We start from the raw sequence: 14,903 nt of genomic DNA, 5'->3' as shown, positions 1-14,903 counted from the left end.
AGCCCGTTAATTTATAATGGAATTTCTGAAGAGATAAGCCATTTTTTAAAGCACATCAGAGAAAACTGTAGCTTCACTCATTCTACGAATATAAAAACATGAGCATTGCTTCTGAATGCAATGGGAAGTACTTCAAAGTTCCTTCAATGTTGCCAAGGTTTATTTAACAATATTTTCTCACCATATATTATACAAGAACAGAACTAAACAGATGGTCTACATCGGGAATCCAGAAATCGAGGAAAGCTCTCCTCGCTGTACCTACTTGTCATGCACTAGGCACTACATATTATCCACGTGCACTCACACACCCATTAACTCTTTATCACCTCATTAAGATCATATGTAAACTGTCCACAGGATCTGTGTGTTAATATCATTCCACAGAACACCTAAATATGTCTCTATATCTAAAAAGGGACTTGATAATGCCATATCCATCTAATTATATGAGCTTATGGATCTATACACTTGGGGCTGGAGAGATGAAATGGCTCAGCCATTAAGAGAATTAGCTGCTCTTGTAGAAGACCTGAGTTCAGTTTCCTACACCTACATGGTGCATTACAACCATCCATAACTCTCATTTGAAGGAATAGGATGCCCTCTTCTGGCCTCTAAACACATGAGACACTCATGTGTTTCAGGAAAATATTATCACATAAAAATTATGAAATCTTTAAAAACAATAAAACAAGTTTTTCTTCACATATTTGTAGATTTTATGTTAAAAATTGTTACTTCAGTGTTTGTAATTGAAAGAAAGAAAGAAAGAAAGAAAGAAAGAAAGAAAGAAAGAAAGAAAGAAAGAAAGAAAGAGGGGGGAGGGAGGAGGAAAGGAGGAAGGGAGGGAGGGAAGAAGGAGTGAGGGAGGGAAGGAAAGAATGAAGGAAGGAAGCAAGCAGGCAGGCAGCCTAGCCTAAATTTGTGTCTCTATTCTCTATGCAAATGGTCTCTGGGCACCAAATTTGTCCTGCAGGCTCTGCATTTCCTTCATGTCACTTCCTTCCTGTGCTAATCAAAGGCCCTTTATTCTTTAAGGATTAAGAACAAATGGTTCAGTCTGGCTTCCAAGGTTCACTCTGTTTCTGGAAGCTGTTTCTGGAAGCTTCTTTGGCAATTCTTACCAACATAAAGTCCTTAACTCCATGCAGGCCAGAATGTATACTATAGCTACAAAGAGAGAGAGAGAGAGAGAGAGAGAGAGAGAGAGAGAGAGAGAGAGAGAGAGAGAGAGAGAGAGAGAGAGAAGAAACACAAGAATATCCCTTTTCCATTCCTCTCACTTCCCATGAACACAACTCTCTCCTTTTGTTATTCTTTATTGTCTTTGACCTTCTATCCTTCCACCAGGCTTAGTTCCATCTCTTACCACTTATTTTTCTCTCAAATTATTTTCCAAATCAGTCTGTTACAATTTATCACTTTTTAACTATTGATGAAAAAAATTAAGAATATTGACCCTTCACAAATTTTTATTGAGTGAATTTATTGTGCACTTGTACAGATCATCACATACGTCAGGTAATCAGTGAGCCAGGAAGAGGTGAGGTTATATTTTGGGTGACTTGATTGTAAATACATGATGCTACCAACAAACAAAAATCAGTTCATTTTTAACCTGATTATGCCAAAAAGAAAGGCAGCAAGGTACATTCTCCTTGAAAAGATTTGCAAGGAATTGTTTTTTATTTTTTCTGTACATACTTGAATCTAATAAAAGTGCATTGCTTTTAGAATACTATTTAATTCCATTGCTTTGCTAATTAAGTCTAGACTTCTCCCCAGTCAGAGTAAAACATAGACTCATCTAATTTTTGGAACTCAAAGGCACCTTACAGATTATTTCCAGAATCAGAAAACGTCTTGCCCAAGGCCACATAGGTGGAGAGTCAGAGATGATTTTTCTATTAAATTCTGTAAGCTGCACACATTTAAACTATTGGTTCTATTAGGAAGGAGAGTGCAAACGTAAGGGTCTGGATATGGAGATAGGAGCCTGGGCATCAATATCTACTCTTTAGCTAGCTTTCTCCATCTCTGCCCTCAGTTGTAAGGAAACACAGCACCCACATATGGCCTTGAAAACTTGGGTTAAGGTAAGAGTTAGGTGATGGAAAGTATCCATAGCTGTAAACTTGACTCCTCTGCATAACCTGCTCTGTTCGAGATCTCCCAACCACACCCAGAGGATTCTACCTCGATTCCCCCAATGCAGTCAGTCTATTACAACAGCTGAGTCCCCACCCCAATCTCCTTTATCTATTAAAAACCTCCAGTAGGCTCCTCTTGTCAAGCTCACCCTTTCCCTTTACAGCAACTGGAGGCCTCTTGTAGAAACTCACAGGAGACACATCCCTGCTTTAACTCTGTATGCCTTTCCTCATGTTTGACCTGGAAAGAAGCCACATGAAGTCACTACTGCTCCTCTGTCTTCCACAGAACTAGTGATTCCACACCCCTCTTTTGCTTTCTGTCATTTCCTTACTCTTTGGATTTTGCCCTGCTTCTAGTCCTTAGGTTTCTGGAATATGATGGTCTCTGTGGTACATTGAAGCCTCAGTAGGCTTCCTTTGTCTGTTAAAGCTCTGTCTATGCTATATATCTACTTATCTAAATCTCACTTATCTTTCAAACTCTAATTATGCATCAGTGGACTAAATAAATACTTTCTTAACTCTACAGTCTACGTTGTATCTACCTGAAATATATAGTCATGGTGCCCTAATCTCTCTCTCATTATATTCCACTATAGTGCTAATTAATTTATTGTCTTCTGGGTGCCTGTCTCTCTTGATATGAGGTTTATGAGAGTGTTGACTTGAGGATTTATAAATATTTATAGAAGGAAGGAAAAGAGCCAGAAGGGAAAGGAAGTATATTAGTTGTTATTTTTTGCATTTCCCTCCACTTTTCTGTAATCTGTACTCTGTTTTTAACCAAACCAAATGACATAACTACCTATTTTTCATATAGCTCACATCATAAACACAAAAATAACTTTAAGCCCACAGAATGCCCCCTCTCCTTCCTCCTGAGCACAAACCACATCTCTGCCTAATGGGAAAGATAGGAAATTAAAATTTCAGTGACAAAACCATCATCGTAAGTAAGATCAACTTTCAGCCTGCATCTGATATGCTAGCACAAGCTTAGGTTAGGTCACTAGGATACATCTTACCCTACCACATTAGGTAAAAGCAGCATTAGGAAGTTTTTTTTGCTCTTCCTATGCAGACAGAGGGTGATGAGCGGAAAGCTGGCCTGAACAGAGACAGAAAGAGAGAGATACAGACACAGAGACACAGAGAGAGACAGAGACACAGAGACAGACAGAGACAGATAGAGACAGAGAGACAGACACAGAGAGACACAAAGACAGAGAGACAGAAAAAGACACAGAGACAGAGACAGACAGAGAGACAGAGAGAGACACAGAGAGAGACACAAAGACAGAGAGACACAGAGACAGAGAGAGACAGAGAGACAGAGACAGAGAGACAGAGACAGAGAGAAGCATCTTATTAAATACCACATGCATGTGGATTATTCATGCTACTTCAATAATTCGATAAAATCTAAGTTACATTGGTAACTTAAATGTACTCAACCAAACAACTAAGATAGGACGAGAATGTGACCTTACTTAAAGAGATTCTCTTAGTATTATTGTTACTGCAGCAAAAAGACTATCATAATTTATGCATGTCAACAATGATAGCATATATTGTTTATTTGGGGGGGGTGACCTTGTTTTGTATCAAAATGAGAAAGGAGGGACTTCAGAGAAGGGAACGGTTAGAGGTTATCTGAGCACCAGAGTTCTGGTCTACTGCCACCTCAGCAAGATTTATTAATCTTGGAGAATCTTAGTTTCATTTACTAAACAACAGTGATTCACACAGAGTAACATAGCCACAGTGGCAAAGTTAATTGAAATCTAGATCCCCTAACACTTCTTCCTTCCTTCAGCAGTTTCTCAGTACTGCAAGCTAAAATATTGAGGCAGACGTAGGCATATGGATAATGGAAACAAAGGTGTTTACCATGGAAATAAAAGTGGACGTGTATTTTCTATTGTGTTTTGGCTTTAGCTCTTTTAGTAGAGCAAGAACGCCAAGCAGCTTATGTAACCCCATATCAATACTGTATCTCTCCTCAGCATTAAATTAGCACTAGGAGTTCAATATGGCTCTCACCCAAGTGCAGAGAAAGTCTGAAAAATAGAACGATGGAGGAGGAGCAGAAGAGATAGATGGAACTTGTGTAAAGTCTTTCAGACTGTTGCAAAAGGTAAGGCAAACACTTTTAACTCATTATCTTCTCCACAGAAGCAAATAATATGCAAATCGCACATCCAGACACTAGGCAAAGCACTATGACCCTTAACTAATCAGAAAAATGAGGCTCACATGAGAGTTTTACCGCTATTTTACCAGATAGCAATTCAAAAGCAAAGAGAGGTACTCTTACGTGATCCTATGGAAAGGCCATGGGGCTACATTTTCTACCTAAGTTTTAAACTAATGCTGCTCATGTGGACAGTCAGATGTTCTCAAATGCTGAAGAATAAAAGCAGTACAAGAATTCATGGGCAATGAAAGGATCATTTTGGAAGATCAATCACAACATAAAAATATTTGTTGATGGAAATATGCCATGTGGAATAAAGGTATAATGAAGAAAATATACTATGTAGACAAAGCTTTAAAAAAATATCTTCTTGAGACAACATACTTCCTGTGAAGTGTAGACTCCAGATCTGACCAGAACTATGTGAAACGAATCATAGATCTCTAGTGTTAACATTTTTCAAATGAAAGATTCCCTAAGGTATTATGGACAATTGCTGTATTCTATATTGTTCTGTATCTTTGTACATTAATAAAATACTTGTAAATGACACCCATATTTTCAACACTCAGGGTGGTGATTTGAGCTACAAATTGTACGTACTTAATGATCATCACTATATATGTGACACGGTGTCTTCAGCTACCAAAAACTAGATAGGAAACAACCCTCTAGGGGAAAGGGTGAATTTTTTTCTGAATGTGAATGTATCATTTTTAATCTAGTAGTAACAAACATTTTCTTGAAATGCAAACGTAATAGAAAAAAATGAATTGTGTCTTGCACTAAAGACTTAGAAGCTCTGTAGTCAGTGCTTAGTGGATTGGTTCCAGGTTATTATTGGTGATAAGACTAATATCAACATCTACACCTAGGAGGAAGCTGCATCTACAGAAAGTGATTTATCTCTGCATAATCTTCTAACTTGCTTAAGTTCCTTCATCAGTTGATACAGCCCATACCATTAAGGTACCATGCAACTTCTTGTCTGAAGAAGCTATCATAAAGGTCTTCACCAATTCATCTTTGCTGGAATTATATTGGATGGAAGTAGGGTAACTATCCTGGCCATGAGCAAGTTACAAGGAGATAGCCACGGGAGGATACTACTAGTGTCTATAAGAAGGGCTCACATCCTGGGCCTCTCTGCAGCCCCACACTGAGCAGCTGGTGTGAGACTCCCCTGAGGGTTGTCTGTACTGTCTACAATTCAGTAAAAGCGTGCTTGCCTCTTGTACTGGGCATTAACAATCCAAATCTGGCTTCAGGCAGGAGCCAAGGCGACCTTCATGCCTAGATGAACCAAAGATGGGGGTGGGGTGGGCCAAGTGGAGTTCATCTCCTCTACAGTCCACAAAGGGCACACAGCTACTGCCATTCCAGATGCCAAATGGAGAACAGAGCCAACCTCAGAGCACAGCAGTGGCTGCTCTTTGGCCCTGAATCTGGAGCATGAGAAAGAAGGGACAATTGCCAGATGACAAGGAGACCCAACCAGATCTGAGCCAATGAAACAGGGAGCCCCAAAATAAATCAAGCACAAAATGCACAGTCATGATTAGGGTGGGCTTTGTTGGTTATTTGGGTTTTATCTCCATTCACAGCAAAACAAAACAAAACAAAACAAAACAAAAAACAAACAACAACAAAAAAAAACGAAACAAAAAGTCTCAGTTGAACAATTTCTTCATGTTTCCTTAAGATTACAGGCAAATGAGACAAAAACAATCCAATCACAAATTTCTAGGATTTCCTTTGAAGATTTTAGACACTGAAAAATAGGTGTCATTAATATAATGTACACAGTTCTCAGAATATCAAGACAAACACAGCTAGGCACTATGTAATCTTATCATCAGCCTGTCATGGTTTACCTGTTAGAAAGTGTCCCTGCCAATATCAGAAGGATGTTGTGTGGATGATGATTATCAAATTTATGAAATTACTGGGGAATATTTAGAGAATCACAAGAAAAACTATTGTTTTTGTTAACTTGCTCATATGTAAATATAACTTTACAAACATATAATTAATAACTCATTTCAAGATAGTGATAATAATCATAGCATCAGCAATGTGAAACAACACAGCTATTACTGAGACCTTACCAAAATGTATCTGAACTGCCTATGGCTACATAGTAAAAACCTAACTTTGTAGACTGTCTCCTGGGGATAATCCAAATTATACAGTAAATATACCTACATTTCAGAAACACATAGGGTAAGACATGTTCAACATTCTGAACAAATAGAATCTAACAGAAATGAACACCAATAACAGCATTCATTTGTGAATCCATGGAGGTAATCATGAAAAACAGAGGAAATAACCTGCTACAGATGTAGCTGATTTAATAAAGCCACACAATCTGACACCAAGTGTATGTGTATGTGTGTGTATGTGTGTATGTACATGTATGTGCATGCACATATATACGTGTTGTGCATGTGCGTGCATGCACATATGTACGTGTTGTGCATGTGCATGCATGCATGTGTGTATGTATCCATGTGTGTGTGCATGTGCATGCATGTGTGTATGTATGTATTTGTTCATGTGTGCATGTGTGTATATGCATGCATATATATGTTTGTGAGTATGTGTATATGTGTGAGTGGTCATGAATATGTATGTATGAACATGTTTGAATGTGTATATGTGTATGTACATGTGCATGCATATGTCTGTGTGTGTGTGTGTGTGTGTGTGTGTGTGTGTGTAGTATGATCTCCATACATTCACACCAGAGTGAAGGCATAGAGCACTTAATGTAATAGCCTTTCCTAGAATTTCTAAGATCATAGAAGAAAGGCTGTGTATGACAAGTATTTGTAGTGAGCATCATTTTCTCATTCCCATCTGGCAGCATGACCTTCTTGCCCTATAGAGTCTATTATTCAAACCTACCACTACCTGTTATTTACCACCCATCAGGGGATTTTAGTGCTTGAGAACTGGGTCCATTTCCCATGTATTAATGTGCTCTGTTTAGTGACCCTTGAAAACTCCTCCTCTGGAAATAATATTCTCAGAAAACAAACAAACACAAACATAAAAACTACTTTGCACAGATAAGGCTACCATGCCTTAGCAAATTCTCTTTGTAGGCAGCAATGGTCTTAGTGAAGAGAATGGTAGGGCTGTGCATTTTTGGTGGGAAGATCTTCTGGAATATAATGATCTGGTCTGATGTTCGATTCGACCTCACCAACCTTCATAAGTGCCACCTGACATCAGCTCAGCATTTTGCTCTGTCCTTCACTCATGAAATTCTATGGGTGTGGAATGAATATTCCAAAGCTTTACTCAAACTTCAGAGAAACATCAAGTGACTGACTCTCTTATCTTGTGTGCTAAGTTTCTAGTTAAATAGAAGAAAGAAAAAGATGACCCTCACTTACTGACCTCATACTATCATATTTTTGCTAATGCCTCAATAGACAAATAATTAAAAGGCTGAAATAGGACATCGGAAATCACAGAGAAACCTGACAGCATTGAGACGGAAAAGAAAGGAAATTAAAAAAATAAAGAAAATAGAAAGCAATCAGGTTCTCAAGATAGATTTGGATATTATTTTTCATGCAGGCATGTTCAGTCACAGACCTATGTGTCACAGGACCTAACAATTCTGATAAGAAAGAAAAGGGGTCAATGAGTTCCGAGATGAAGTTTTTTAGAAGCTGTAACTTCTAATTGTGCCATGGGTGAGTTCCAGCTGTCGCTCTGTGTATTTCAAAAGAGAACTTTGACATTGTGTTTATTTACTTGCAATGCTTCAACTAGTAAACAGCCAGGAGGAGTCTATTCTCATTTCTTTTGGCAAGAAGGCTCTCTAGCTACCCAAAATATTCCCTAGCAATGAAAAACGAAACCCACAAAAGTAACATTAGCAACCAGCTGTCAGAAGAAAATCAAGGGAAGATTGCCAGTCTGGTCATTTCATAGTGAGAATTCATGAGTCTCTCTCTCTCTCTCTCTCTCTCTCTCTCTCTCTCTCCCTCCCTCTCTCTCTCTCTCTCTCTCTCTCTCTCTCTGTGTGTGTGTGTGTGTGTGTGTTTGTGTGTGTGTGTGTGTAAATGAGAAGCCTTGCTTTTCAGTATTGAGAGAAATGTAAGTGGTACAGGTCCTCATGATAACAGAATGCCTGAACAGGAAGGGATAGTACAACTATCAATGGTAGAGAGAAATAGCAGTCTCTCAGTAGCTAATTGTACTAGGCTCCTTTCACCGGTGGGAACGGTGAAATAGGGGAAACTTACAAAAACAACAACAACGAAAAGAATGCATTCTTATTTTTTGGAATGATTTTGTGTACTGTGGAACATATACGAAGGCTCTGGATTTCTCAGCCTTAACTGAGATGCAAAGAGTATGTATGTGTTTGCATTTTTAACCTTCGTGAATTCACTTCACAATCTTCCCTCAGCACAGAACCAAGACATTTTCAAAGTAAAGACCCAGATATTCAAACCCCCAAGCATGAAACGCTCTGGCTATTCAGAGCCAGCAGTTATTAACCCATGATTTCTCAAGTGCATATTCATATTTTCTCTCTCTCTCTCTCTCTCTCTCTCTCTCTCTCTCTCTCTCTCTCTCTCTCTCTCTCTCTCATTCTCTCTCTCCCTCAGACAGACATTTCCTTCTCTCCCCTACCCTCACCCCTCCCACATCTAGGGACAGAATAATTTTTGTAGGGGTTGTTCTGTCTAGGATGCAAGTGCCAGGTGGCAAGCGGCTACCCAGCAGCCTCCTAAAGTTAATGCCAGTTTCCTCTTGGAAGAGCAGGAATGCAGAGGTATCAGCACCGCGGACGCGGGGACAGCAAATACCAAGGCAGCTCTTGGAGTTTACAGAGGAGCAACCCCAGAATCCCTGCCACTGCCTCCCACCAGTACCACACCAGCACCACCAGCACTACCAGCCTCACCGGCAAAACACACACACACACACACACACACACACACACACACACATACACACACACACACACACACAAACACCCAGACCCGCACATGCTCCTCTCTGACCCCCAGTCCGCACAGGCCAGCTCTGAATCTGCCACCACCAGCATGGATATTGCAGCAAGTCTGCAGGTTCCCGCTCGCCTCGGGACCTAGCCTGGACTACAGCACCGCGGGTAGAAACGCATCACCGGACTTGTCAATAAGCCGGATTCTGTGTAGACCCAGAGCGCTGGTGACCCCATCGAGCATCCCGGACCCAGCGGCGGCAGGAGGGGGCGCGCGGGGTCGCCACAGGCTCCCCCTACCTTGCAATGAGAAGAGGGACAGGAAGAACCCCAGCACCCAGACGCTGTGCAGCCAGTAGGTCCTCATGTCGCCAAGCGCTCCAGCCGTCTCTCCTCACTCCTGCTCTCTCTAGTAAAACGCGCTGCTCGCTTCCCTTGGTTTCCCTCAGGGCTCTCCCAGCTCCAGCGACGCGGACTGAGCAGTCTCCCAGCGAATCCCAGCACAGCCTCGCTCTCTTCTCCAAGAGCGCGAGCCCGGTCCTGAAGGATGCTCGCAGTCCGAACCTGGTGTCAGCACAGAGAGCCCTCTTTTTCCTCGAGCTCTCCCGCTCTCTTCTTTCCTACCCTCCTCTCCCTTACTCCCCTGCAGCTCCAACTAAATGAGACTGTACTTAAACAAGCAAGCGCCTTATAGGACCCGGAGCCCAGCCGAAAGGGCCCCGCTACTGCCATCTAGTGCGCACAGCCTGGCAGCGCCGCGGCCCTGGGTTTGCTTGTGTGTGAGAGGTCGGTCCAATGCAGCCAAAGTCCCCTTTCATCTCAGCAAACATAGGTGAAAAGCCCTTGTCTTCTTAAGACCTTGATTTGACCTTGTCGCAACATACATTTGACTTTCCCCTTCGCGGGAGAAAAATCTTGGAACTCACTGTTCATCTTCTTATCCCGTGGTTCCCTTTCTCTCTGGCCTCTCCCTTCTTAGCCAAGGATTGCTTGAAAGCCTCCTCCAAATGTCACAGTGACCTCCACCTTGAGATTCTAGTGGCCATCTGAAGCCTCATCCTATCCAATGCCATTCCACATTACACAGCATTCCCAATCCTTTATGTATGGTTTTGAAGCACTAGGTCAAACCAGTTTTGACATGGCTGACCCTATCTATCATAGCTCAGCTTCTTGGCCTCTCTTGTTTACATCATCTGCCTTCTTGCTTTAACACCTCTAGTTTGAAGTTATTTAGAGAGAAAACTCCAACATGAAAAACCTACCCATCCTACCTTCTTCTAAACATTCAGAGAAAAATTCTCAGCGGGGTACCAAACATGTCCAACTCAATGAATGACTCAGGAACACATGCTAGTGAGAGCAGAGGCCAGTCAGAACTCCTCTAAGTCACAAGGATGCAGCAAAGGTGGATTTTCCATCTCTTCCTGGGAATTTTGCTGGATGGAGACCCTAACAAAACTATTTCATTTTATTCAGTGATGCAATTTAATATTTGAATTATGTGATCATGGTGTCTGTGGTTTCTTTCAGATCTGCAGGTAATGTCTCTGCCATATTTCTGACCTTGACACTAGTAGCACATTGTACCCGTTGAATTCTTTGCTATGGGAGGCTCTGATGGGCACTGGGTACTCAGTACCAACCTTTGTACCAACTTAATAGACTGAAGATCATCTTTGGCCACTGTAAAATACACATGTGGGGAGCAAAACGGCCCCTACAGAGGGTCTCTGTTCTATACCCACTGCTGTGCCCTCTGGGAACTACTCCCTGTCTTGGTTAGAGTTCCTACTGTTGTCATAAAGCAACAGGACCAAAAATATTCTTGCAGAGGAAAGCTTATAGTCCATCACCCAGGAAGTCAGAACAGGAACTCAAGACAGGAAGCAGAGACAGGCACATAGGACTTGGAGGCTTGTTGCTATTACCATGCTCCCCAGGACCTACCTGCTTTTGTAGAGCACCCAGGACCACATACTCAGGGTTGAGGCAATTCACAGTGAGCTGGGCCCTCCCACATCAACTATCAATTAAGAAAATGATCTAAACGCTTGCTTTCAGACCAATCTGATGTGGGAATTTTCTCCATTGAGGCGCCTTCCTTGAAAATGCCTCTAGCATGTGGGAAGTTGACATAAAACTAGCCAGAACAGAGGAACCCTTCAGCTGGACACTCAACCACATCACTATTCAACAACAGCCTTTCCTTTCTTTGCTTATCCCCAAGATCTCATGCTAACATCAATAGCACAATACAAAATTACAGATTTAAAAGTTCCACAGTGTGGAAAAAACTCAAACATTTGAAAAGCTCCATCTCAAAAACATATAGAGAGTCTTTCAAAGTAATAGTCTCTCTAAAATAGCGGCCTCTCTGAAATACCCAAATTTTCTCTAAAATTGGTAGTCTTTTCAAAACTTCAAAACATTTCTAAATTTCTAAAGTTTTTAACTGGAGTTTCCTGAAAAAAAATATATATTGTTTTTAAAAAGTGGTTAAATTTTTTCTCCTGTTTTTCTTCTAGATGAATCTAATATGTAATAGAGTTGTATCATTTTCTTCCTTCCCCTTCCTCCCTCCTCACTTCCCATATTTCTCCCCTCATGTTTCTCTCCCAAATCTGATAGCTTCTTCACCCTGGAAGGGAAAAACCAGAACATAGTCACAGTCAGATGAAAACAAAACAAGCCCATCAGTGTAAGCTCAATGTCACACTTCCGTTGCACAGGGACTTCTAGGCTTCAAGATGAATGCCAGCCCGCAGTGTGTCTCATAGTCCCAGACTGTCTCCACTTCATATCTGCTGCTGCCTTGGTGGCCATGCCATGCTGCCAGCATCTCCAAGTCTCTGGAATCTGCTGTGCAACTGAGTTGCATCTCCAGTAGTGTTTCCTGGGCTTTCTTCAGGAATTCTGACCCAGCCACATAGTGACAAGCCTCAACTTCTCTCTGTGACCCTCTTCAATTCTGCTGCTTCAACTACAACTGAAGATGCATCTTCACTTATGGTCTCTCCTGCTCTCCCACAGTGCTGAACCTCAGCTCTTCTTCAGGACTCCATTCATGCCTTCAAGCAAGTACCACGTGTATGACTATTATACATTTCCAAATTTGGCAGCCAGCACATTGCACAGTCATTGTTCCCTCTGGACCTCAACTTGTGTGTGTTGACCTTGAGGAGACAGTTCCAAGAAAGTTTAACCTCAAGGACTCTGGTCTCTTAGTCACTGCTAATATCTCAGTGTCAGCTAACCAGCATCAATTATCCCAGTAAGGCTTCCCATTAGTGGGTCTGATGCTTTCTTCATCACAGTCAACTCTTCATCCCCAGATTACTAGAAATGTATCCTTAACATTCCAAATGTTGACTAGTTCCAAGAATCTTGGCTTCTCCCGAAGTTCTACAAGCGAGGTCCCCATTGTCTGTGCTGCTCACAATAGTTTTATCTTCCAAGCAATAGAATAATTGCTTATAAAGACAGATCAGAAAGAAAATTACACATAATACACATACATATTGCAATTGTTCAGATGTCCTTATGAAACATTTTCTTAAATGTAATATATGCCTAGAAACTTCTTTCATAAATATTATTTCCTAGGGGCAAGTATATGTCATATCATCTTTCTTCTTGTGTCTTTTATTTTATTTCAGGGACACTGTTTGAAGCAGAGGAAACTGTTTCTTAAATTGACCAGATAAAGCTACATATTGAAATCTCATATACAGACTCCATTGAGGTTGCATGCCTGGAGGCTTTGATTTGGGTGAGGATGGGCTACAAACAACTCTGATACACTATCAGAGCTTAGTACTCTGTTAGTGTACTCCCCTGGGGGCAGGGGAGAGAGAAAGAGACAGAGAGACAGAATCTGTTAGATTTTTCTGATTGTGACCTTTGGCCTACATTTTGTATTTCATATAACAATAGGCATGATATACTTAATATCATGGTGGAAGACATACCTATTTATGGACATATTGTATAGTTAAGTAGAAATTGATTTGTTCCCTATTATAGGTACAAGAACTTCTATATCTGCACCCACAGCTACATCGAGCATCTTCAGTATAGTTACAATCATAACTACTTTGCCTATGAAGCTACCTATGATATAAAAAATAAATCATAGGCATAGAGCCCCTTCATAACATTTTACCCAGAGGCATTTTATTCCCTTTCCTACAGCTGTCTTCCAATCCAGCCGAATCTCAAGGTTTATAAAGCCTGTCAACTTCCATTGCTAATGTGCAGTGATGGGATTGTAATTTGCTCTGGGAAGCTTTCTTACACCACAGTTAAGTCATTTACACTCTAACAAATGATGTTCTGTTGGGTTCAGGAATTCCTAGACATCTGCCTACTCCTCCCACTCACTTTAGATGGATTCTCTTCTGAGTTGCGGAAGCCAAAAGAAATAAAAAGGGGAGACAACTTTCATTCTAAGTACAACTAGGTTCACATCTGTAAAAGTACTCTTTGACCAGAGAACCCTTAAGATGCTAGGTTGAACCACTGAGCCATAAAATAAAGATGATTCTTTTAAGTGAATGGCTTGTCTATTTTCACCTTTTCTGTGTTAGAGCTGACTCTAGTCCTTTAGATAGGTAACTATGTGATGTAGTTACTTCCTGCCTGCATTATGCCCTGGATGTCTTACATTAAGCAAGAGAAGGTGGTACACACAATATCTACTATGTTAGATTTTGTCATCTGGTCTGTGAGTTTCTTTTGGATCTTCCAATGGCAGTTAGAACATTTACAAAGATTTTTGGGAAAGGCTGTATAATTTATATAGAATCAGAAATGATGAACATGAATGCAGATTTTCATGTATATCTGAACTGACACTAGTCTAACGCTGGAGCAAAGAACATAAAATGAGTAACAGTGTTCATTTAATATTAACACCTGTGGTTAGAAACTGGCTTCATGTGCAGGATCTAAGTACAGCAATGGAGAGAATTTTAGCTACTGAGAACTCATCTTCTTGCTTTAATTGTTTTACTCTTGAACTTTATGGCTAAAACAAAATAAAATAAAAAGGAAATGCTGAAAGTCCATGTTTCAAGAAAATAAACAGTACCTCAACAACAAAGCTTTCATGCTTGGTGGGACTTTAGATGAAGTAGGAATTTGGAGGAGGGACAAACATCTGTAACACCAGATAGATAGGTCACCCTTCTCTTAGACCTAGTTCTTTCTAGATCTCCATGAGTATATTAGGAGGACCAATTGAAACAATATGGACAGAAACAGTACTAACCCTCATTAAGTAGTCTGTGAATGTTGGTACACACAGACTTGGAATTTCATCATCTTGTCCTTTACCTTCCTCCACTCTCATTCCCTGTCTTCTTGTCTTACAAGAGAGATCAAGGCTTCCTAAATACAAGCACTGAGTCCAATGTCACACAGCTCAGCAGAAATTCAAAGCTAAACCCTTCTGATATTGACTGGAGGGCTGTGCTTTACTCCACTACTTTATTTTTCATGTTTTAATTTTGACCCATTTACATAGAGAATAAAAGCCACTAACATTTAGAAATGTAGAATGACTGGTTAACTT

The 14,903-nt window shown here is 40.7% G+C and overlaps 1 protein-coding gene across 4 annotated transcripts in view; it reads right to left on the bottom strand.

The window, feature by feature from the left end:
• The window catches only part of Lsamp (limbic system-associated membrane protein), a 2,197,426-nt gene extending 2,187,324 nt beyond the window's left edge, over window positions 1-10,102 (bottom strand). For 2 of the 4 annotated variants that reach the window (XM_030249137.1, XM_030249138.1), the window contains exon 1: window positions 9,629-10,102. In XM_030249137.1, coding sequence (XP_030104997.1) covers window positions 9,629-9,695 — 67 coding nt within the window. In that variant the 5' untranslated portion in view covers window positions 9,696-10,102. The remainder of the gene's footprint in view (window positions 1-9,628) is intronic. The other 2 variants (NM_001361282.1, NM_001361281.1) reach the window with 1 other exon arrangement.
• Between the last annotated feature and the right edge of the window lie 4,801 nt (window positions 10,103-14,903).

Source organism: Mus musculus, chromosome 16 (genome assembly GCF_000001635.26).
Source record: "Mus musculus strain C57BL/6J chromosome 16, GRCm38.p6 C57BL/6J".
NCBI classification, from domain to species: Eukaryota; Metazoa; Chordata; class Mammalia; order Rodentia; family Muridae; genus Mus; species Mus musculus.
This window is presented reverse-complemented; position numbering and strand designations above follow the sequence as displayed.